Genomic DNA, 25606 nt, shown 5'->3' with positions numbered 1-25606 from the left:
ATGACCACAAGAGTGATACATTTGGGTGGTACATTTGATCCTAACTGCTTCCCGGTGACCACAGTCCGTAGAGTCATCGAGGAAGGTTCGTATCATTTGCAATGAAATGAGGAACATTGCTGGGATCAGTAATGTATCCAGAGATGCAGATAAAAGATTAAATAGAACATTGACTTATGGCTATAATGTGATTACCATATAGTTTATATGTGAGGAAATGCATTTTATTTTAAAGAAATAATTCGTATGTAAATTTTCTAGTGGAAAATCATTCACCAGTAAAGACAGACCCAGTTGGATCCCCTTTGTCTGAATTCAGGAGATGTCCATTCTGGGAGCAAGAACTGGCAAAGAAGTACTCCTGCAAAAAGGGAGGTTTGCACGTGGCAGGGGGACTGACTTGTCATACTTAGAATGCCTAGGGCAGTAAATTTCTTCTTATTTTTGTCTGTGATCGTTTGTACCAGACGGAATAACATCTGCCTTCTCCAGACCCATGAGCATAAATGCTCCCTCTTGGGCTTGGTGGAAGTCAAGAAATTTAGGTGTTCCCCTCAAGTCCTATAGAAAGGCTCTACCTGGGATCACTTTGTCATCTTCTAGAGTGAGGGCCTCCCCGTGACAGAGCAGAGCAGAGAGATGTGGATTTTTAGAAACTGGGACTGGGGAATATGGGGTGGTAGGGTCAATTGCGATTTATCTAGGATTGGTGGCCATTACAGTGGCTGGTACAGACCCTAGAGTGATGACACTGAGATCGGAGCTACATCAATGTTAGGCCAATAACGCATTTATTACCCCACATCAATAAGAAACACTGCAGCCCCACAGAAGAGCTCAGCTACTGTTGTATTGGAACTGCAACACGAGCAGCCTGAGGCTTCAGAGAGGCCTCTGAGGATCATTCATTCTTGCAATGGCCTGCCAACTGAAATGATTTTCCCTGTCCTTCCTAGATGGCCCTTCTTGCCGATGGATAATGCAACTATTGCCAAGACATTTTACAAAATGTGAAGAATCAAGAACTTGAGAGGGTAGGGTTTTAATCTATAAAATACAAGCATTTATGACTAATTATTAACCATTTTCTTTAAAAAGACCCCTCAAGGGATATCTAGTGGTAATTAATTGGGCCAAAGTGCTTAGAATGCAGCTATATCACAGGTAGTGAGTTTTTGAAGGTGACATTTTTATTCAATTTAATCATTTGGAAATTTTCCAAGGTGCTAATGTGAATAACTTTACACTTGTATAATTCATATAACTTTTTTAGACCCTAATTCCAGCTTATTTTGAATAAAGTATTGATAATATTATTCACCCCAGAATTTTCAATAATGCCAAAGAGGCTTTATATGATACACATGCTAACTGAGAAAGAGGCAAGACTTTGAAGGAGGGAGATTGGATTGTAATGATTGGATTTTATTCTAGAATTGGCTGTGGAAAACGTGAACACATCTTTTAACCATTCTGAATTTTATTTTTTGCAGTAGAAAATGAAAATCCAGGCAAACAAGCATACACTCAAATGAAAGCTTTTCTGATGCTTTAGTGTTCTAGGTACTTCAAGTCTAGGTGATAATATTCCTTTTGCTTAAGTACATTTAGTATGTAGACAGTGTAAAGCATTATAGTTAAGGAGAGACCCAGGATGTCTTCAGGATGGTCCCTTCCTACTAATGCAATGGTACAAATAACCATCCACATAGGATATATAACATATTCCTTCTTTCCTTCATTTGCTCATCAAATATTAACTTAATTCCTGGCCTGTGACTAGCACCAATTCTGGAACTAGGAAGGTATTCTCCATAGACCTGAGAAGCTTAGAGTCTGGTACCAAAAGGAGCACAATAAGCCAATAAATATGATACAATGTGGCAAGTTCTAGAATAGCAGTTTGATTAGACTGTTCTGGGTGTCCAGGGGAAAAGCAAGAGAGAGAGCTGGAGGCTCTCCCCAGAGGAAGCCAGACTGGAAAGCAACATTTCAACAGACAAAATGAGCAGAAAAGAGCTTCCAGGTAGAACCAGTGGTGTAGGCAAAGGCAGGTGGATGTTCACAGGTCTTCTGGCTAGATTTTCTTATCTCTTAAGATGAGAACCAGAGACTAGGTGGGAAAGTAGGCTGGTGCTAAAAAGGGCCTCATGTGCCCCTGAAGAATTCTGATTATTGAGAAGGTGGGGTGGGCAGTGACACAAGGTTGCATGTTGGAGCCGAGAGGGTGACAGGGTTTTGTCAAAGTCACATTGAGACGTGATGAGGGTCAGATATGGAGTGGTGACCATAACACCGGAGAGAAAGAGGACAAATTGGAGGAATAATCCTGAAGCAGATGCGACAGCACTTCATGGCCTTGGACATGGGGGCTGAGGGAGTTGGCTGAGCGGGCCCGTGGTGGCTCTTTCATTCTCATCCGGCCCCACCGGCCCCACAGGGCTGTGCTCCGGGGTCACCAGCCTGAGGGTAGAAGCACTAACGGCTCCTGCTCACCCACTACTGTGGTGTTTGTTCAATATTTATGAGTCTCTTTGGAAACATCTTCTTTAAAACTAATGCCCCTGAAGCAGGATTTTAAGTGCGACTCACTGGCAGGTTACTCTGGAGCCAACCCTCACTGCCTTGACAGCCTGCATATGGGAAGGGCTCCCCACCCAGAGTCATGGGCAGGGGCTGTGGCGCCTCAAAATAGCCGAGCCTGCAAAGATCCCAGAAAGGCAAGAGTCTTTATGAGCTGGTATCTCACATTGGCTCAGTGACAGTTTGGAAAGTCAACATGGGTGAAAATAAAGTAAGGAAGCTGCCATATGTTCCTCAGCAAAAATTGTCCTTGTCGTTAAGGACGGCTCCTATGCAGAATCACACCCGTCCCCTTTGTTTAGACAGTTCCCAGGGGAATTACACTTGATGTCAAGGAGGAGGCTTCTTTGATGACATACTGTTACACCTCTTCTGAGCTGAAAAATAATTGAAGTCAGTCAAGGAACATTTACTTTAAACTCTGGTCTAGGCCCCTGCAGCCAGATCCTCATCCTATCATAATCAACAGGAGCCCCCTAGTGGTCAAAGACAGCCTTGCTTCCAGAAAACTTCATGAAAATTCCATTCCAGGTGCCCGGCTGGATTGCTGGAGAGAATATAATTCTAAAATACAGCTTGTAAAAGCTGATAGGCAAAGCTATACATTAATTGTAATAAAATTAATGCCATTAGCAGTTGGGGCTGACTAAGTATACAATGGGGGGTTAGTCTCATCAGGCACAAAATTTGTTGTCAGAGATACCTTCTATTCCTCACATCAGGTAAGAGGATTTGCTTACTTCCTTCTGGAAGTCTCTGTAGCAAGACACAGTCATGCTCATGTCATTGCCTGATGTGGGCTAGCTCTTCAAGTGCTACGATGTACAACTGTACAAGGTAGGAAAACGCTTGTCTGAGTGGCTGCTTTGTGTCCTTTCCAGAAATTGATACCAAATGCTGGGTGAGAACTGCAGCCCTCCCTCTCCCCAGTCTCTGGCGTTCAGGCCCTCTGAGGGGTAAATAGTGGAGCTGATTGTCCATGAGCCTCCTGATCTTTCCCTAAAACTCAGCTTTCCCTTTTGAATTCAGTGAGAGTTTGAGTTACCTCATTTAAAGGAAAAGCTGATACCACGGTGACTTACGGTTCCAGTGACCTGTGAACCCTGAGCTAAGTCAATAGTCTTTCTCTGGTAATTTTAATAGAAGACACCTTTTTAAAATGAGCAATGGGAATGATTGCTCTGGGGCATACATAATGGCCAGAGTTTCCTGGTTTTTTTAAGGTTCTATCTGTAGAGTGATTATTGTAGTTTGGGGTCTGTAACATATAACTTCTGTGGTGAAAACACAAAGATAGTCATAAATCTTTGCCTTTTATTTTATTATTTTTTAGGAAACAATGTAATGCTTCTAAGTTTTTAACTTAGGTTGAAAAATTGGAGGCTGGGTTCGGCCCATTAGTATTTGGGTCTGACCCAGCTAGTATTGGATGGCATAGTGTTTTTTAAAAATTTGAAATTTGAAAATTTTATTTGAAATAACTTCAGCTACCGATATTTTTAAATCTCTGAACAAATGCACCTTCTGGCCACATGTCCCACAAGTGAGCTGTGGGTCAGGCTGCACGGCAGCTGCCCCCTCAGACCAGGCGGGGGTCTTCTCTCTAAGCCAGTGGCACACATGACCTGTGGCCTTTGGCCACATGTAACTCAAAGACACCTGCCCTGGCACACAGTCACAGTATCTTAACACTTTTACTGTAGGGAATCGAGGACGTCCTCCTTCATGACTTTTTGGAAGATGTTTCTATTCAGTACCTGAAATCTGTCCGGTTATTTAGTAAGAAATTGAAGCTGTGGCTGCTTAATGCTTTGGAAGGTTTTCTGGCCCTCTTACAGATCTCCAAACTCAAAGGTAGGTTTCAATGAACAAAACAAAACAAAACAAAACAAAACACCAACAACTCTGTGAAAGCAGATGAAGCATCTAACTTTCCCAATGGGGCAGGACAGCTCAGCGGCCAAGTCACGCTTCTCCCCCGTCATGTGCTGAGTTACAGTCCTCAAGACCTGACCTGCTCAGACCTTCTGGCTTTTTCTTTAGTGCCAGTGATGGATCTATCCTCAGCCTTTTACCAATTCCCCCTTGTGAATAATAATATGGACTTTCGGCAGATCCAAGGGGTTCACAGTGTAGAAACGGTGCTGGGGACTGTCGTGAGGTGGGGAGACGGGGGGGGGGGGGGGCCCTCCCGGGGGGGGAGGGGGACCCTCCCGGGGGTGGGGCGGACCCTGGGACCCTCCCCTTCCCCCTCCTGAGCCAGCTCCCCACAGGCTCCTGGGCTGCTCACCCCCTGAAGCAAGGCTGACTGGGGCAATGGCGCCGGGTCTTCCCACCGATGCTGGGCTCTTGGTGACGCCCAGAGAGGCTCCAAGGAGATTGCTCCCATTTCCTTAACTGCCCCATACCTGTGGGGCCACACCTGTGTGGTCTCGGTCTCCCTGTTGACTTCCCAGGACACATTGCTTCCATCGGCTGCCAGGCTGTAGTCTCTGAGTCTTCCCTCCACGGAGCTGTTTGCTCACGGCTCAGGTGGCTTCCCTGAAAGGCCAGCACATGCCTGCTGTGCGGTCCGTGCTTATGGTCCTGGAATTACCCCTTTCCTCTCCCCTACCTTTGGGAGGCTTTCCCTCCAGTGCCTGCTCCACCTGGGCAGGGCCTCCTGACAGGCAGCGCCTCCTCCCCACGCTGGTCCTACTCTTCCAGGGCTGGCTCAGGGCCTCTCCCTTCACCAGCGCCCCCCACCCCACTTACTGCCCCACACTTCTACAAGCCCTGCTTTCCTTGCACACCATTTGCTGTCCGAGCGCCCACAGAACCGGGCCGTGTCTAACGTTCCCCTCTGCGCACACAGGGATCCTTCTAAAACTGGTCTCCTCAATTAGAAGCTTTCCTTGGCCCCGGGGGAACGGACGATACACTACTTCACCAGCTCTGCGGAGGGGCGCCCTGCTTGCCTTCGGGCCCAGATCGCTGTCCCCGCCCCCTGAGGGCCTCCCATGGGTGCCCCCAGCAGCCCTGGTGGTCCCCAAAAAGGCCCCCCTTCCTACTGCTCTCTGTGCACGGCCTACCTCCAACCCCAGCTCACCCCCACTCCCTGCCACTCCTGACTTACACATTGAAGCACGGACTGAAGGTCGCCTTCTAAGTGGCACCAGTCACTGAGCACACTTTCTCCCCAAAGGCCTTTCCCTTCCATGCGCTCATGGCCCTCCCTGCACCCCAAAGGCCTCTCCCTTCCCACCTTCCCTGCACCCTAAAGGCCTCTCCCTTCCCTGCGCATTCCCTGCCCTCCCCCCAAAGGCCTCTCCCTTCCCCGCAAGCTCCCTGCCCTCCCCCCACCCCAAAGGCCTCTCCCTTCCTGCGCCCTCCCTGCCCTCCCCGCAAAGGCCTCTCCATTCCCTGAGCCCTCATTGCCCTCCCTGCACCCCAAATGCCTCTCCCTTCTCTGCGCACTCCCTGCCCTCCTCCTCAAAGGCCTGTCCCTTCTCTGCACCCTCACTGCCCTCCCCCCAAAGGCCTGTCCCTTCCCCACGCCCTCACTGCCCTCCCCGCCCCCAACCTGCACCCTCACTTTGCCCAGAGCTCAGGCCCCCTGCTGGGAAATCCTTTGCATATCGGGTGACCCATCCTCACAGGGTGAGCCCTGAAGGTGGGTTTGCCCAGGATCCAAGGAGCCAAACATTTTGGGAAACACACTGCAGCCTAAACATTTGGCCTGTGAATCAGTGGATTCATTCAAGAGGAGGCACCACCCCCTCTCTCTGGTTTCTCCCTTCATCCTGTCCTGTCCTGTCCTTGGGTCACTTTCTGAGGAGAGCACTGGGGAGATGAGAATGTTGGGGTAACTCCGTGTTCCTGGGCAGAATTCCTCAACTCCTTCGCTCAGGCATGCCAGATGCTGGGGTTGCATAATTTTTCTGGCACAGAGGCTGTTTCCGTCTGCCCGTCCCTGCCAGAGCCTCCTATCGGGTAGTGGGAGGACCAGGATATGCAGAGGCCTCAGTGTGGGGAAGGGGGTTTAGGCAGCATGCCCTGGCCTCCTGGACCTGCCGCCCCTCCCCCATGATTGTCCCCAGAACTTGAAACTGCAGCACCAATAATGGCCATGTGTATTGTTCTCGAAAGAAGTTACTGTGTTTGTCAAAAGAATAAGAAGGAAGACGTACCTTTTGCAACATCGCAAAGGTAGGTCTCGGCCATCCGGATGGGAGGGAACCGAGCAGTTTGCTGAAGGGACGAGCGAAAGCTGGAAGCATGCCCTCGGGCAGGGGGCAGCTCCATGTGCAGGGAGGCCGATTCCAGCCACCTAGCAGGCAGAGGGCACAGGGGCCGCTGGCTGGGGGGGCCCGGTGCGCACAAGACTTTCAGTTGGACGCCACCCCTTGCTCCCCTCCTGAGAAAGGCTGTGATCAGCACGCTCTGTCCGTGCGGGAGAGACAGCAATATGAGCCAGCCAACATTCTGGAGCCCCAGCTGGAGACCCCTCAGGGTGCGGCCCAGGGCCAGCCAGTGTCGGGGTGAAAGGACGTTGTAGCGGAGCCCAGGACAGACAGAGTCCTGTGGGTGGCCCTGAGGACTCGGTGTGTCCAAATTTCCAGGTTCCTCATCTCTGCCCCTTTGTCTCCTGATTCCATAGCTTCCATGGTAGAGGAAGGTAGAGAAGGGCTTTAAAAAATCCTGTGTACAGTAATGCCAGCAAGCAGCCACTCAGGAATCTGCCCTGAACTCCTGGGGGCACCAGATCAGGGCAGAGCTTGGGACTGTGGCTCTGTTCCAAATCGGTCCCAGCTCAGGAGCAGCTCAGCTGGCCTGTCCGTTTAAGCAACTCTTTGCTTCCCACACAAAACTCTCGCTAGACCCTGAGCTCCGGGGCCTGTTTCCCATTCTGTGTTCACATCCCAGCCCATTCTCCTGTTTACTTTCCTGGTGGGTGATGGTCCAGCAGCAGGCCTGCATCCCAGCCCACCTGGAGTGCCAGGTGCAGACTCTAGAGCGAGCCTGCTCTGCACCCCGCCTGTACCCTTACTGTCACTGGGAGAGTCACTTAACAGCCCGAGGGGTGACGCCTTCCACAATCAGTCAACATGATTGCTTCTTCAGAAACACATGCTCCTTGCAGACCCTCAGTCACCCACTGTTCCCACTCCGGAGGAACAGAGGCTTTTTGGGTCGGGGGCAGAGGATGAAGAACGGGCGGGGAAGAGCTGGTATGGGCGGGGTCCCAGAGCACACATGCCTAAATGCCGATTTTCAAAATGGTGGTTCTGGAATGTGTGGAATTCCAACATCTTCATTATTATTTAGGCTTCAGTTTTAACAGGTAATACCCAAACCCACTTTTCTTTTTTCTCAACAACAGAGTAGTCTTGGTGATTTGGACAGGGGGGATTGGGTGAAAGTACAAGGACAGACTCTATTAAGTGATATGCTTCCCCATTATCTGTAGACTATGAGAGGTGTTGGAGAATGACCGGCGGGTCCACATTTTGAAGTCAGATCTATGTGCCATCATCAGTCAAGGCACTTTGGATGGTTCTGAGAAAGCCCTGGCAAGGGATCCGAGGGGTGCAGATGACCTGGAGACGGACCTGGAGAAGCAATGTAATATTCCTTCTGCAGCCTGCAGTATCGGGGCGTTTGGTCTATATTTGGGGTTGGCATGGCCATCATTAATTTATGAATTTCTTAGTAGAGGTAGAACACAATTTACTCTTTGATATTACATTCTGTCTGCTCTCCTGTCTTCCTGCTGGGGGTGAGGAAGACCCCCAGAACGCTCTCCCAGACCTACGCAGGTGTCCACCAGGCTGCAGTGCTCATGCATGTTTGTTGAGTGAATGAATGAAGAGATGAATGGATGCTGCTTGAGAATATTTCTTTCTGGAAACCAGCCTGGAGTGTCTGCTTTAGAAAAAGAAAACTTGTGCATTGATCTTGTGCCTGCACAGATTCATGGCGACTGTCTGAAGCGGACTGATTCAGTGGTCCGCCTTGCCAGATGCTGCCATCACTACTGTCAGCATCAAGTATTATTTTTCACGTGAAGTTTAACCATGGTGCTTTTATTGTGTTTCACTACATTACAAACAAATGGTATTAAGCATGTGGATATTCTTGCCCTTTACTACCTGATCACTGTAATTATTTTCCAAGACAAAAAATTCCCTTCTACAAAGAGCTCGCAAGCAGGCTGACAGCATTGTTAGCTTGGCTGCCTGGGAAGTCAGATTAGTAACAGGAGTTTGCCCCCCTTGGGGGAGAACCTGGGAGCTGTTGCAGGAGGGGAGCTGCTAAAGGTTCACGACCCCATCCCCCAGACTATGGGCTAATCTCTGGGCCTCTGCATGAGAGTCGCTGGCAGGGCAACATGGGGGCCGAGCTCCAGTTTGTGCCCTTTCTGGACACCCCACCAGGATGCCCCAGGAAAGCCTGGCAGCTTCCTCCTCTGTGGGCCTGACCCCATACACTCAGCTCTGCATAAAGCTGCCTGCCTCCCCGGGGCATGTGAGCACTTTCAGTGGTCCTCTGTGGCTTTATCCATCTTGGTCACCCACCATCATGCTGGCACATGGTGACCCTGCAGCGCATCATGATCAGATGGGTACGTGGATTCAGCAATGTATAAAAGCACCACAAAGTATCTGGTTCTCTTTTTTTGATCTTGAAGTACGGCCGACTTTGGTAGGATTGTACCAGTTATTAAAATACTGAAATAGGGCCATGCTTGCTGGTGAGTAGCCTCTGCCTCTGCCCGCCTGTCCCTTGATTATCTCCCCTGCCCCTGTTGCCCGGATGTCCCCAAACCCAGGTCCTCCTGTGGAACACACCCCTTCTAACCAAACCAGCAACTGAGGGTGAACAGCTAAACCCAGCAAACTGTGCAGCTATGGACAAGTAGTGCTCATTAGAATAGGAGCCCAGAAGGCCACTGGCTCCCCAAGAAATCCCAGGTGGTCACCCAAACCCTGCCCTTGCCCCCAGCCTGAGCCCAGGGAGCCCCAGGAGAGAGTGAGGCCTCTTCCCCGGGTGCTGTTCACTGGCCACCCAGGGCTCCTGTGCTCCTGCGGGCATCTTGTGTGTCTTTCCAAGAGGGCCGCAGCAGGGAGACTGCATGCCAGGGGCCACTGCAGATCCCTGGCAGGCAAACATTAGGTGTGCCTGGAAGATCTTCCCGATGAATCCTGGCCAAGCCCCAGCCCAGGCCACGACAACCTACGGTGTTTTCCAAACTCTGCTTAGTATATGCCAGCATCACAAAGGTGGAGACCCAAGTCCCCACGTCACACGTGTTCCGGCTCCACCCTTCAGGTTTGTGCTGAGTGTGTAACCCCAGGCAAGGCATGTCCCTCAGCATCTTTGATGTCCACCATCAGTTAAAGGAAATTAACAAACTACCCCTTTTGTGAACATGGCAAAGATAGATGAGATCATGTCTGTACTGTGCAGTGAGCTCATCTGAATCTGGGTTCTGGATAATTATAAGGTGTTGTTATTATTTCAAAATATTTCTCTCCATTTCAACAAGTGGCAGAGGTGTTCCTGAGAGGCAAGACCATGTAACTCTGAACTAGATGACCACAGAGGTGACATATCCAGCCTCAGAACGTTGGCTCCTAGGTGTCCTAATATACAAATACCTACAGAAAAATTCTACATTGTTCACGACATTTTTGTTTGTTTTGTTTTTTTTATAGGCTTAAGCAGTTTAATTGCTTTGCTGGGAACATCAAAAGACCTCGATGTATTCCTGAATTGTCTGTCTCCCAATCTCCAAGCACATGTCTTCCAGGTACCAAGCCACAATTTTTTTGTTAGAGAGAAGTAGGTGTTGGTCATTCCAGCTACATTATAGCACCAACTGCCCATGACCTGGTGGAATGACAAAGAGTCTTCTTTGGCCAGAAATGTGTCAAGGCTGGGGAGGGTGCTTAAGGACAGGGAAGTGTGTTTCACTTCCGTAGCAAGACAGGAATCAGAGGCTAGCATACCACGCAGATGCGTGTGTGAGGGTGGACATGTGTGTGCATGGGCAAGCATGGGTGTGCTCAGGTGAGCAAGGGTGGGTGAGCACATGCTTGCAGGTGAGCATGGGTGAGTATGTGTTTGCCCTAAGTGAGAGGGTGTAGAAAGAGGAGAAGGAGTTTGTCGGTTTGGGAAGAAGAGTGCCTGTGTAGGTATTTTGCAGGAGCCTCCCAGTGAAGTGTCAGGCTTGATTTCACAAAATCAAAGATGAGTTGGTTTGGAGTACCTTGGCCCTTCTGGTCAACATGCCACTTGGGAGTTACTTCAGTAGGGTCCTTGGCTGGACTGTCACCTCCATCTGCACCAGCAGTCACATCGAGCTGGGAATGCCATCAGAGAAAGCCACAGCGCCCTTGCCCCAGGGGGCCCACAGTGGGTGTCAGGGCCGGTGGCTGGGGAGCTGGGGCTATGCCTGAAAACTTAGACCCAAACAAGGCAGCTGGGGGCCTCCTGCCCCTTGAGACATCATCCTCTGAAGACCAAGGCAGTTAGGAAAGGCTTCCATGGGGGAGGCGGGGTTTAAACTGGGACATGAAGGGTGGGTAGGATTAAAATAAGCAGAGAAAGGGAGACGACAATGCTCACGAGAGAGAAGCAGACATCTCCGGAGCAGAGAGGAGGACTTGGAGAGCCTAGAACTGGTTGCAGGACTTTGAGCTTCTCCATAAGCTCCGGCCACCTTTCTTTCCTCCCTGTTCCCACCCCGCCTGGCCCTGACCTTCCCTGTCTTCCCAGTGAAGAGAAAGGGCAGAAACAATGACTGAGTCCACTAGACCGCAGGGGATCAGGGGCCACAAACCTCCTGGACATGGACCAGAGAACTCAGGAAGGAGCCTGAAAGCTCCCTCCAACCTTGACAAATGTCTATTTCCCTTCTTTGCTTCTGGAAAACAATCATTCTAGATCTATATGGTTTTTATTCTTCCTCGTTGGTCTTTGGCAAACCCTCGTGGTAACAGTGGTAACATGTCTAGAATCGCACTGCTGCAGAGATGTATTCATTTGCCAGGTGGTCGCTGATAGAAGCTGTCGATCCTCAGTTGTTTGGTTTGCATGCTCACTCAGCTTCAAACCTAACCAGGATGAGCCCACTGAGGCCATTAATACCCACTGGGCTCGCCCTGCATTTTGGACCCTGCAGCACGCTGTGTGCCCTCATCTGCATCATCGGATCTGCAGCCTTCACAAACGAGGCATGTTAGAAAAATGGTGTTTTTCTAACTGCATGCCTTTGAAGGGCTTGTTTCTGTAAAACAGCTTGGCTGATAAAAAACAGACTATTGTCAATAAAATACTCAGACTGTTAAAATGCAAACCCTTGGGCTTGTCGGGGATTACTAATCGCTTTGGTGGTTAGCATCTGGCACGTGCTCGCAGAGGAAACATTTACCTGTGCATGGGTTTCTTTTGCCTGGTTCTCGTGCAGTTTGAGCCCCGGAGTAATTTCTCAGTGTAGAACCTGAAACACACTGGTGGTGAATGAAGGGCAGGCCCAGTGATGTTTATGGTCCACGTCTAATCATGTAGGGAGCTACTTCTGATGGCCTGAGCTACTTCTCTCCGGACTGTTAGGAAATGCTCTTGTGTTTGTTGAATGCCAGGCTTCCTGCCCAGAGCTCCATTTCAGGGTCAGAAACACCAGCCCAGTAGACCAGAAGCCCTGGGAAGGACACCTTGCCACCCACAGTGCAGGACAGCCCTTCCGTATGTCAGGGCTGTCGGTGGAGCAGAAGGGCAGAGAAGCAAAGATGAGGAAGGCCATTCCTCCTTTCTAGCTAGTCTCAGCATCTCTTCTTCAGAGACTTGTGGCTGAGTTAGTGGATGGTCCACACGCAGGCGATGAGACTCAGGAGAGGCTTGGGGGGCATTCATTCCAGCACAAGCATGTGAAATGCGAATGACTCCACTGGTCTGTAATTCATTTGAAGTGTGGCCCAAGGCTCAGTCTAGATGAGGAGTTTTTTAGTCTGCTTGTAGAGGTACCTCGTGGTACCCAGTTTAGTGCCACTCATGCTGTCAGGTGAATGGCCTTGGCTCCACTGGACACACAGGTGGGACCTTTCGGTCCTCCGATGATTGACACAGCACCGTGGCCAGCTCTGTGCTTTCCAAAATTACCACCAATTTTTTTCACATTACTATGGGATTCGGGGCCACTTTTTCACAACATTGGACTCAGCCGATGTCAAATGGCCTGCCACCCCTCCATGGCAGCTGCCACATGGATTTCAGTGAGGTTGCCCTGCCCTGTTTGTCATGCTTCCCAAGTGACCCTCTTTGTAAAAATTGTGTGGGATTAAAAAAAAATGTAAACCAATTTCCTACCTCCTTCCACTGCCTTCAAAGTGTTCTGCCAGGCTCGACAAGTCCACAGGTGATGGAGCAAGACCAGGAATAGGACAGGGTGCCCCTGTCTCTGTCCTCACCTTATTTTTCCTTTTCATTGTGCCTCTTGAAAATGTCTATGCATGACAAATGTATGCATTTGAAAACATGCTCTTCTTGATTTTATCATAAACTCCAGCATTTTTTCTCACAAAAATGTAATAGCCAAGCAGAAGCAAAGAGGAGTTTATCAAACTGGCTGCCAGCTTCCAGCTGAGATGGAATTTCCTTCTCACCGCAGTGAGCAGAGCCCTGACCCTGTGCCACAGAGACAGTTTTGGTGAGTCAGAGAATACCAGCCATTTCGCAGTCTGCCTTTAAAAAATGTTTTTATAGCATAAGTATATTCCACATTGCCATGTAGAATCCAGTCACCTACTTTTAACCTTCTTACATAAAATATTACAACACGGTCACAGAAAACCATACAAAACCTTGCTAATCTTTTTTTTAATGGCAACAGGTAGCCCATCAAACAGGTGGACCGTGCTTCTCTGGTCAAGTCTGTCACTGCTGGATGCATTGTTGTCTTCAAATTGTATGCTTTGGGATATTTTGAGGAAAGCACCAAGGGAACAGATGGAGAAAAAAAATGGGTTCTTGGGGGCACTCATATTTAAGTTCCAGAAATAACCATTGTATGCAGATGGTGGAAAGAGTGAAGCAATATCCATTTTGCAAACTTTCTGGTCAAACAGATGGTCTTTCTCTGTCAGGGAAGGTCCTGTCTGACATATCTGTGAGGCAGACACGGCACAGAAGAGTTGCAGGAAGGGAAATTCACCAGGGAGCCCTTTAGCCCCGTAGAAAGGATCATTCATTTCAACAGATCTTGAGTGTGTCCCTACAATGTCCCAGGAACCTTTCCTGGATGCTGAGCACACAGCTGTGGACAGACGTTTCTCTTCTCTATGAACTTCCACACTAACAGAGTGAGGAACCTCTGCTCCAGAGAGCTGCCAGGTGCACAGCAGGTGGGCAGAACAAGGCCTAGAAGACAAACCCCATTCTAGATCCGCTTTGCAAACACTTTGGAGCTCTTTTGAGGGTTGCTGCTATAAGCTGCCGTGTAGGTGACACCCATTTGCAGTGAGGCTCTCCCCTTTAATAAAGTCCAAAATGACTCTGTTTTATGCTAATGATTTTCCGCAGCAAAGTGATACAGCAGCGTTCATGAGCAACCATGGGAAGAAATTAGGCCCTGTAATTGTTGCTTTTCCCCATCCACCCTCTTTGGACCTCTATCTGAAGTCAAAGTATTAACACCAGTAGTTTTTCCTCTTCACATGAAACCATGGTTTCATAAGGTTAAATAAGCCAGGAGTTGGTGGTCGGACTTATGCCAGAGTAGGTCAGACCATCCCACAGAGCCAGTATCTCTCACTGCATTGTCAAGGAATAATGAACATCGTGTAAGGCTTTGAAATTGACAACAAGATTACTTGAAACCCACAAACAGCTTTGAAAAGGCAAAATATACCTTTATAAGTTATCTCCACCTTTTACTGTCTGAATTATTTTATAACTCTATAAATTGTATCAAACTAATTTTAATACAAATGATTCTCCACAGATATGCAAACTGGCTGTGTCAGGTGGATGCAATGGACTACAGCGATGAGAGATCCATTTTGCATCTACTCGTATTGTCAGCATTCTTTAGTGTCTATATGTTTAGTCCTTTGAATTCTCCTTTGAACCATGTGCAACATCTTACTAGTTCCCTCATTAGTTAATGAGTTACATGGAATGTTTGGCATGTGTCCATTATATATCTGTATAAGAATTGTGGTTTCATCCTCATTAAAAAATTATCTTTTAGCAATTATAATAGGCCAGATCTCTCCCTCTGCCTGTCCTTTTCTTTTCTGGAGGATCAAGGACACGGACTGTTCAGCTGTCACATGCCCTCCTGTCTCCCCTACACAGTCTCTCCGGTGACAGCCCTTGGGGACCCACGTGAGAGAAGGCCTCTTGGTGCTGAGCACCAGCCACTTCCCTTACCCACATCCCTCACCAGGAAATGCGGCTACACAGACTGCAGGAGGGGAGCGGCACTGCATTCCCAGCATCGCCAATCAGCAGTCAGGTCCCTTCTGCACTCTGCTTCCACATCTCCTCCCTCCTCAACCCTTACTATGCTGTGTGCCAACCATGGGGGGCCAAGGGACACATTCTCCAGCTCTGGGAGTAGCACCCATTTCTCTGCAGGATTTGTTTCTATCCCATCTCACACTGTATGGGTTTTAAGTTCCCTGTCATGGCTCAGATTATTTAGCTCTCTGCACTTTCTATCCAAAAGCCATCTTGCTGGGGTCCTCTGGGCATGGAATACTGCATGGGTGATGGGCCCTGCCCAGAGCCCATCTGGGTCAGCTAGAGGAGTGAGGATTTGGCACACAGGCATTAACAGTCCTAGAAACATTGTTAGTTCACAGTTAGATCTGTTTATTTCTCCATCTGTCTATGTAATTGTTCATTTTTGGTTATTCTGTAAATCTAGGCTCCTGGCATCTGTTTCATTTGCTGCTTTTGGAATACGTGATTCATACACTTCAGTCATGCATAGAGGAGGAGGAGGAAGATGACACGGGAAGTCACAAGGAGATGCTACTGGATGACCAGTCTCTTGTCCAACCAGACTAGGCACTTCCCCAACCTCCAGATGCTTCACCAGCTCAGGGACATGAAAGCCCGGGTGTGGATCTGCACCAGGGGACACTGAAACCCACGGGCCAGAGCTGAAGCCCTGTGGGTGTGGACAGTGTGGTCCTCAGCGTCCTGGGCTTCCTCGTGGACACTGCCACGGGCAATAAGGTACAGACCCCAGGACCCCAACTTCTGCACAGTTTTTTTCACAGGAAATAAGAATGACCAAGTGGCTAGGAAACCCATAAAGATGATCTTGTCCAGATGACTGCAGGACCCTAGAGCCATCTTTGCTTTAGGTGCTTTTGCCCGAGGTGATGATAACAGTTCATCCATTGATAGCTGGTCAGCTCTGATGCATCAAGCATTGGTTTGTGCCCGGCATGGTTACAGGTGTGGAATATTTGGATGGCCTGGTTCATGCTTTCCCAGAGCTTATCTGGCATGATTAGACTAATTGAGCAAAAGATCACCACGAGCTGATAAACTGAGTGGTATGCACAGAAAATGTCTCTGGCAAACACTGAATAGTCTGAATAGAAAGGACTTTGAAAAGATGGAAATGGGGTACATCTGGAAAGATTTAAAAAATAAGAATTGCTAGCTGTCTAGCACCTACTACACACTCTCCATATAATTTACCTTGGAGCCATACAATCCTGCATAGTATCTCTCTTATCGTTTTCATGTATGGATGAGGAAACTGAGACCCAGAGAAGCTACGTGACTTGCACAAAGTCACACAGCAAGTAGTTAGTGCAATAGAAATTGGAGCGCTGGCTGGCATGATCTCGAGTCCATTCTTCTCCTGCAACACCAGGTCAGAGGAAGGTGGTCCATGCCCCCAGGCTGGAGAGGTCAGAGATGGGGCCTGAACACCAGGAAAAACTGCCAGACTGATGCAGGAAGCAACTGAAATTCCTCCACTGAAGCAGGGGGCAGGGGCAGGGGCCAGGAGTGTAGAGTGGGCTGCTAGTTTACAATAAAATCTTTACAACTATTGTCTTAGAAATAATTCTAAAACTTGTGTATACGTTTTTGGAAGTTTAGCCACATCACATAGTATTTCCTTTGTACCCGCAAGCCCTCCTTTTTCACATGAGGGGTTATGCTTAGTAAGAGAGGATGATGGCAGGGATGTTGTCCACAGCCTGGGTTAGTGGTCACCACCATGGAAATGAGTCACAGCCTGAAAGTGTTCATGCCCTACAGTCCTCAGAATACAGAACCTTCCAGGGACCTTCTTTTGGAACAAACCCTCATTCCGAGTTCTCCAGAGCGTAGACAACCCATACAAACTATTACCGAGCATTACTCAGAGGAGACATCGGGCTAGTTACAAAACTAAGATGAGCAGAAACAGAGGACATGTATCTCTCAGGCTCACAAATTCTGTCAGTATTTCATCTTTGTTTTCTTGCCTCGCAGTAGTAAATTCTTACATCCAGCTGCCTCCAGGCTCTTGGTGCAGTAGATTTAGACCTGGGTCTATAAATGAGAAACTCACTTCCTCTGTGAATGTGAACGTGAAGCACATGTGACCGATGAGCTGTGAAACAGGGAAATGCTGGCCCCCAGTCGGGGCCCCAGTGGTGGGGGCTTGGGGGTCTGGGCCTCCTTAGAAGAGGAACAGGGGGGGACAGTTAGGGCTGGTGCGCCAGGGCTGTTGGCAGAGAGAAGGCCCAGTTACATCTGCAGAAGGGACCAGTTGGCCAGGCTGTGCCCAAGGCGATGTCTCTGCTGCTCCGTGACCTCTGGAGAGTGTACCCCCCCTGGTAACAGGGCCCTGCAAGGGCAGGCCTGTGGGAAGCTTCCCTAAGTACACTGTGGGGCCCTAACAGGATAAGCATTTGTGCTGGATGCTCAGCTCCAAGTGTGCAAGATTCTTAGAACATAGTGAGTCCCCATAAGCTCTCCACTCCTGGCTGGGTGAGAGCTAGGACAGTGGGCCATTGGATATGCCCCTTGGTCACCATGGTTACTGGCAGTCAACTTTTCCTCTTCAACCACAGCTGGAAACAAGTGGAAAGCAGACACTAATGCCCTCCCTGTGCTGGGCATGTAAGTACAGCCTTCCAGCCACCGGTGAGATGGGCCACCATTGCCCCCACTTCACAGAGAGCACGACTGAGGCTCTTGAGGGGTCAAGCAATGTTCCCAAGGTCACCTCGAGTATAACTGGCAGGACAGGGATTCAGACTCCACAGATGCCTTCCAAAACTGTCCTTCCCTAGCACCCTTTCTCCCCCAGAGGGTACTAAAAAGTGCTTTCACTCCAAAAGCGGGGAATTGGAAATAATTAAAGTATCTTCAAGTCTGATGACATAGTATGAGGGCAGTTCTACATAACTTCCTGGGCTCCAATTCCCTGTCTTCCACCTTCTTTGCTGAGAACCTTGGGCAAGTTGCCTGATTTACTTGTTCCTCAGTTTCCTTATCTACAAAATGGGAAGAATAATATTTAATAATAATAGTAACATCTACTTCCATAGGAATGGGATGAGGTTTAAATAAGGTAATCATTGTAAAAATTCTTAGGACCTAGTTAGTGCCCATAACCATAAGTGCCCATTATTTCCCCAATAAAACCTCCTAGTCTGAGCACCTTCCATCACACTCTCTATACCCAATCTCCTCGCAGCTCCAAAGTTCAGCACTGGGGTTTGATCCATATTTAATTGGTGGAAATAACAGAGGAGATATTAAATACTTCATTAAACTATACAATAAAGCAATACAAGCAGATGAATGTCAGATAATCTGAAGTACTGTGCATCAGAGGTTAATTAGACCTGCCTCTGTTTGTGCCTGCCTGCTGAATCAGTGCTAATGCTTACACAATCCAACACCAAGAAGTTCCGCTCAATTGTCATTGCACTCATTCTTCAGTGCTTGCACTCATCATCAACTAAAAACACATGCCCCGTGTCCCAGCTGCACTCACCTACCATGAGTTAACACCCCACTCAGCCAGGGATCTGTGGCAGCCTCATCCCTTGAACAACTGAGCGCTGCCCACACCTGTGGGACCAACTGAGGTCTGCGTTCCCCATCGCCATACCCATCTGTCGCTCTTCTACACCCCAGCAACCTTCAGAATAGTAAGATGCCAAGGCGTGTTTAAGAAGAAAGTAAAACATCATACTGATACAAAATAAGGAATATTCTTTTTAAAAACATACTACACAGTTTTCGCTTCAGGTGATAGACTCAAGGATTAAAGCATGGCAAAATCTATTTCTAAATAAGCAACTCTTCAGCTACAGAGAGAGTGGTACAGATCACTATTTTTGAGAGAGGAAAATCATCTCTTCATTGAGTGGTGATGGTAAATATCAAATTGAGAAAAGGTGAGAAGTATATTTTCATTAACCTTGTGCCTGAAGTTATCTTGTGCACATCTTTGTCAAAATAGACTAGCTTATGGGGGTAGGGGTGGTGATTGATGAAATCAAACCAAGAAAATACACGTCTTTCTGTTTGAAAGTGATCCTTCCCGAGGATTTGCCGATCCCCCGAGGACTCTGGGAGCTAAGGGAGGACGGCCTACTAGCCTTTCTCTGACGGGAGACTTGCTCAGGCAGGTCAGATGACCTCTCTGAGAGCTGGCACTTAAGCTGACACCAGAAACTGCCAATCCCTCAAATCTATTACGGATCAATGACTGTTTTCACAAGTTTTTCCCCTTATCTACTTATGGACAGGTACATTTGAAGGAGGGTAGAGAGAGGGTCTCTGTGGGAATTTCAGCAACTAAGTCAGCTCAGAACTGCCAGGACTGCAGAACAGGTGTCCATCCTTGAAGGCAGCTGAAGGGATGAGCATCCCAGCCACACAGAGACCCTCGGACCCCTCACAGGCCCTCCCTTGATCTTCCCAGCTGATGCTCGCTCTCCCAGGTCTTTGGGGGGGGATGTTGGTTTGATCTCAGTCGCAAACAACTGCACATCCCCCATTCCTTTTCCAAAAGAGAGCACACCTGCTCCCCTCCCCAACACGACCCCTCTCTCTTGCACGATGCTGAGGTTGAGATCCCATCCATGAAGTCCTCACCAAACCCTAAGCATTCCCCTGAGAAATTAGGACCTCATGTAGTAGGATTAAATGCACAAGCTACCTGTTTAGGTCTAAGGCCAAGGCCAAGGGCCAAGGGCAAGGACATGGTAGGTCCTGCAAGAGGGAATAAGTATAACTTTCTCTTTCTCTTTTCTTTTTAAAACATTTCCCCTTTGCAGCTCATCCAGGTATTGTTGGAAGACGAGGCCACAGGAAGCACCGCCAAGCTCATCCTTCCTGTCGGACAAGAAGCCCTCATCACCCTAAGTGATGGACAGAAATTTGTGATTCACATATCAGATGTACCCCAAAGCTCTGAAAATATTTATTTCAGGGAAAGCAATGCTAATATGTAAGATTATTTATTTGACTAGGACATAGGAAAACAGATTCTCCTGCTTAAAGATATATTAAATACTAGATATATTAAATGCTAGATATATTAAATGCTACATCTAAATACTAGATGTAGCATTGTCTATATTATATTTCTATGTATTTCAAGGAGGTGATTTTAATGAATCATATAAACTGACATGGAGAATAGTTTTTGTCTATGTTGTTTTTCTTTGGAACTTTCCAAGTATTTCTATTTGGAGACTTAGAAATCTGAGAAATCTTTTTGGGAATAAAGCAATGGATGATCTCCAGAGAAAGATACAGTTGGATGATAACAAACTGGTATAAGCTTGTGTATCAATAAATAAGGCCAGTGGTGATATTGTTCTTCCCCTTGGTAGTGCGTCAATAGATACAGAATTTGTAAAAAGATCCCCTCAAGCAGTGAGGAACAGAAAAAAAATGCAATTTGATACCATTGTTAGACTTGTTCATTGGTCCATTAAACCATCCCAACCTTCTAAAAGTGTTTTGGAATCTCGAACCCAGCAGTGTTTGCAACAAATGAGATGTCCTGCTTTGAATCATTTTTATTCCCCTCTTTGTTGCAAAATCCTAAAAAATGTTGAAACTAAGGATGGATCATGGTTAAAGCTGATCCATTTTTATGTCACTGATTAAAATATTTAAAAGGAATTTAACAATTCATGCTTAACATGATTTCTGGTAGAAGTGGAAATAATAGAGAATGTTTTATTAATCTCATATTACCTAAGAAATAAATAACATTTCCCTAAGTGCTTGGAAATTTGAAAGAAAAGTAAGAACCATATGTGACTAGATTAAGAATAACTAATCTTTACAGTCAAAAAAGTTATCATATTTTACAGCCCTTTACCGCTGCCTTTACTATGTTACGTCATTTCTCAAGCCATCTAGGAGTAGTTATTTGTCAAAAAAAATAACTCAGAGATATTCCTTTGATCACCACTCAGTGACATTGCCTATTATTTGTTTGTTCACATGTAAGTGCACAAGTGGTAGACTGAGTCAGGGAACAAAGGAAACCAGAAAATTTATCAGCCTGGAAACAGTGAATTTTGTTTGCATATGTTGGGGTAAACTGATCAGCTGAGAGCTAGCAGAGGACTTCCTGTCCTTGAAAAGCCAACCAGGTTTATCAGAGAAAAGCGGTTCAGTTGCTTATCTGTGGGGTTAGCAGTTAAAATGGGGGCAAGGGTGAGTAGCAACAAAGAGGAAAGGCAGGGTCCGTATGCTCCTCATCCTGTTCCAGCTCCCCGTCTAGGGGTGGCCATACAATGTGCTCACCTTGTGAAAACGTGTCACAAGGGTTGCGATCTAATTTGCTTCTCTATACATGCATGAAAATGTATTTTTAAAAATAGGCATTGTACCCATTACGGGGATTGTACTGGAGGCTCCTGGTGGGAGAAGGGCCCAGAAGTGCACAGAAGGCTTCCACAAGAAAGGGAGCCAGACTGGAAGTGCTGCCAGGGCCGACTGGGCAAGGGTGTGGGAGTGGATCTGCACCCGCCACACACCTCTGGTTTCTCCCTCCCACCCACCGCCCTGAGGAGCTGAGGCAGGAGCTGGGCAGGTTCAGAGGAGCCAACCGCATGCCCCTCTCCCAGCACAGGCCTCAGGGCCCAACACAGTTCTCAGGCAGGAGAGAGGAGGAACTTTGATCTTTAAAGGAGTTGACATTTTGATTATTACACTGTTCTAGACACTTTACTGAACAGAGACGGTTCATGTTTTGTTTGTGGCGAATTGTGCTCGGAGAATGAGATTGTCTTTTTTGGTAATTCATTTAACACAGGTTCACTGTGTGAATTATACTTTACAATAATATTTCTCAAGCCCATGGCATACAGGAGAATGACTCCTAATGAGTCAATAAAGAAATAACATGCTCTGAACCAGTGGTAGATTAATTACACGATTGTTCCAGGCAAAGGGGAGATGAAAGAGAACAAGTCCAAATCCAGCTCAGGCGAACCTGCCTGCAAGGTGATTCAGACAGGCTGGCTTAGCCAACCCAGAGCTGACGTCCAGCGGCCAGCACAGATCAGAAGTCCTTGTTGCTACACGGTGTCGGTAGAAGGAAGGAGCTGGTGTTGGCAGGCAAGATGATCTCCTTCCTGAGGCCACTGTGCATTTCACCACTGCCTGCAAGGAGTCGCCTTGCCACAGCAGGAGCTAAGGCCCTGACGAATCAGAAACTCTAGAGCCAGAGAGATTTCTGAAACAAAAGGGTTGACGGAACCTTTACAGATACAGCCAGATAAGGGCTGAGTCCTGGGACAGGAAGCTTCTGCTTCTCCAGCCAGCAAGACCAGTTAACAGAAACATCCTGTGCACCAGACGCAAGAAATAGGGCACATTTATAAGGGATCTCCAGGAAAGAAAGTTCTTAAATTCACACTGGCTACAGATAAGGAAGGTGGGTTAACCCAAAGCAGGAAAGTCTGTAGACAGTGGGTTAGTCCGGAAAGAAGGCTCGTGGATCGGTTGTTGGTGATGGTCGGGCAGTGTTCATGTGTAAGAGGGATGCAGTGTTCTGGGCCTTCTAGGTAATTGTTCAAATGATTTCATCCAGGAACGTGGGGTCTCTGGTTAGCTACAGCCTGTGGCTGTTGACTGATTTATTTCCCTTGTCTCTGTCTTATCCCTGTCCCATAACCCAGTCCTTATGTCACTTAATTTTAGGGCATCTCAGAATTTTTCCTAATCAGTTCCAAGGTCTTCAGTGAGCTATTTAGATCAGCAAAAAGTAACCTTGCAGAGACCAAGCACTCTCCGTAAGTCCTCACGAATTCTTGTTATTTAAGGTTTAAATGTCCATTACATCACAGTCCCTCTGCCATTTGTTCGTGCTAATAAACAAGTGGTAGCACAATTTTGATGATATCGTTCTGACCCTGCCTCCCCAAAGTAAACAAATTCTTCCATAAATTCATGGAAGCCACAAACAAGTGGATCTGAAATCACAATAAACCAATACACAGCAGTTCTCATGTTGGACAGTAGGTGGCGGTCTTCTATTGTTTGAAAGTGAACATGAATGTCAACAGGAACTAGCACCTCCCTCAAAAACAGAAATAATCCACAAAAGCGGCACAGATTGTCTTCTGCCTGCACCATCTATCAGTTGACTACTGCGGCATAAAAAACTAACCCTTAATGGCCAACAGCAGCCACATTATTATTCCTCACCAGTCCACAGGTTGCTTGGAAAGTTCTGCAGATCTCCAGGGCTGGACTTGGAGAACCTCAGGTGGGCTCACTCAGCCAGTTGCCATCTCTGACTGACTCACTGGAAGCTGACTGCTCTAGGATTGCCTCTCCTGGGATGATTCATCTCTTTTCTGTGCAGAAACCACATCCCTCTAGCGGGCTAGCCCGTGCATGTTCTCATGGCAAGAGGCAGGGCACAAGAGAGCAGAAGTGGAAACACATAAGCCCATTTTCATGCTTTTGTTTGCATCATCATGTTCCTGTCCCATCAGCCAAAGAAAGAAGAGAGGATACTTGTAAAGTGTGTAGACACAGGGAGATGTCAAACAACTGGCATCATCATCTTTGATCTATCTTATGAAGTCCAGCTCATTATAACACCTAAATCGTTATCCTAAATATTCGATGAGGCAGACAGTCTTCCCTGCTCAAAGTTATCAGGCAGCAGTGAGACCGTGGCCATCATCAGTACAGATCCCACCGTCAGCCCCAGAACATCATGCACTGTGACATTATTGCAGCACTGGCCATCCATGCAACCCAGCTAGACACAAACTATAAACATCTGATCCTGCATTAAGCACAGAGGAAACAGTATTTTCTGAAACACTAATTTGAGATAAGAATAATAATGAGAAACAAACAGAAATCTCCCTGGCACATCACTATGTTAATGTGGTGCTTACAGTAAGAGAAGCACATCAAACTTCTCTTCTCGGTAAAGATTGCTTCACCCACACAGATCTTGGAACATAAATTTTCACAACAGACAGGTTTTCCAAAAACAAATATTTGATCGAAAATGTACAACAATCTGTTCCAAAACTAGGTACTTGTCATGCATTTTCTCTCATAGCAGATATGAGCAGTGAAGATCATGAGCAGACCATGCAAATCCCAGCTCTTAGGGAGTTTAATATTCCCAGTAGACCAACCCTGAGATAATCAACAAATAAAAGTCTAGTATCTTAGCTGGTGATTAGTATTGTAAGATTATTACTAAGACATATAAGGAAGATAGTAATGGGGATGCAAGTGTTGCTTCTTATAGAGTTCTCAAGCAAGTACTCCCTCATGAGGTGCACTGTAAAAAGAGATCCGAAGAAAGCAGGAAAGAGAAAGGTGTGAGGGTCTTTAAGGATGGAGATGACCCAGAGAAATGGCAGAGCACCACCAGGCAGCCTCAATGCCCCCTGGAAGTTAGTGGCTACAATTTTCAAATGATTAAGGGATTTAAGATCATGTGGCTTCCAGGAACATGGTGTAAGTCCGGGGAGAGGAAATCCCAGGGCAAAATACGTCTAAAAACCGAAATCAGTCAAAGGGAGAAAAATTCATTTATTGCTTACAAACAGTAGTCCTGGGCGGTTTCTCTCTCCTGCTCCAGCAGAAGCAAAACCGGCCCTCTCCCTCACCTCTCAGGTACAGATAAGCCCTCCTTGCCATATCCACTGATACAGAGATGAACTTCTCTCCACCCCTGAGAAATGATGCAAATGCACTAAAGCCACACTTCTTTCCACCCCCAAACGCCTATTGACATGCAGATATACTAAAGCCAGGCAAGATATTCTTGGAATATTACAATTTTACCCACAATGCAAGCTAGTTTGCTTGAACCAACGCATCAGGTGAAAAGAATTATATGTGTTGGGAAAAATATAACGCATCTTAAAAGCAACAAAAAACTGACAAGAAAGAAAAGAAAAAAATCTCCAGGTCAAAATCTAAGAGAAAGTGGGTGTGGGTAAAATTGCAATATTTGCAGAATCTCACCTGGCTTTAGTAAATCTCCATATCAATAAGTGTTTCCAAAGGGCGGAGAGATGTAGTCTATCTCCATAGCAACAGATAATTACATGGGGGAGGGAGTAGAGGTTGGGTGGGGTCCCTTTTTACAGCCGGGTTGTGAGAGACACAGCAAGCAGAAGTGGACAACAGTTTGTAAGCAATAAATGGGTTCTCCCATTTTATTTCTCCCTGTGTCTGATTTCGGCTTCAAAGGTAACTTGCCCCAGGCTGGGAGTGTATTTTCCCCCTGGAGTGACAGTGGGATATAGTGAGATAAGCTAAGCACTAAGGCTACTTTTTCAAATCCACACAACCTTCAAATTCAGGTTTGATGACCTCTGAGGATGAACTGCGCAGGAAGGGAAGCTCCCCAGGATGGGGAGCCTAACAGCAAGCCTCATACACTTGAGCACCCACAGGCTGCACACTCCAGGGAAGGAAGGGTGAGGCAGAAGGAAATGTTGCCTGCCTCCTCCCCCCCAGGAGATGACCAGGAAAGCTGTTGAGTGTCCCTGTCTGG

General features: G+C 47.3%; 1 protein-coding gene across 1 annotated transcript; it reads left to right on the top strand.

Annotated features, from left to right (window-relative positions):
* On the top strand, positions 1-20234 carry LOC108410177 (DNA-binding protein RFX8-like). The gene is given in 11 exon segments (XM_073215074.1): positions 1-85; positions 262-383; positions 957-1039; positions 3306-3420; positions 4287-4437; positions 6712-6771; positions 8041-8187; positions 10281-10375; positions 13159-13273; positions 15497-15810; positions 19878-20234. Coding segments are annotated over 11 exon segments (1464 nt in total). The 3' UTR covers positions 20055-20234.
* The last annotated feature ends 5372 nt before the right edge of the window (positions 20235-25606 follow it).

Source organism: Manis javanica, chromosome 1, assembly GCF_040802235.1.
Source record: "Manis javanica isolate MJ-LG chromosome 1, MJ_LKY, whole genome shotgun sequence".
Classification (NCBI taxonomy): domain Eukaryota; kingdom Metazoa; phylum Chordata; class Mammalia; order Pholidota; family Manidae; genus Manis; species Manis javanica.
Note: the sequence above shows the minus strand (reverse complement) of the source record. Positions and strands in the feature narration are given on the sequence as shown.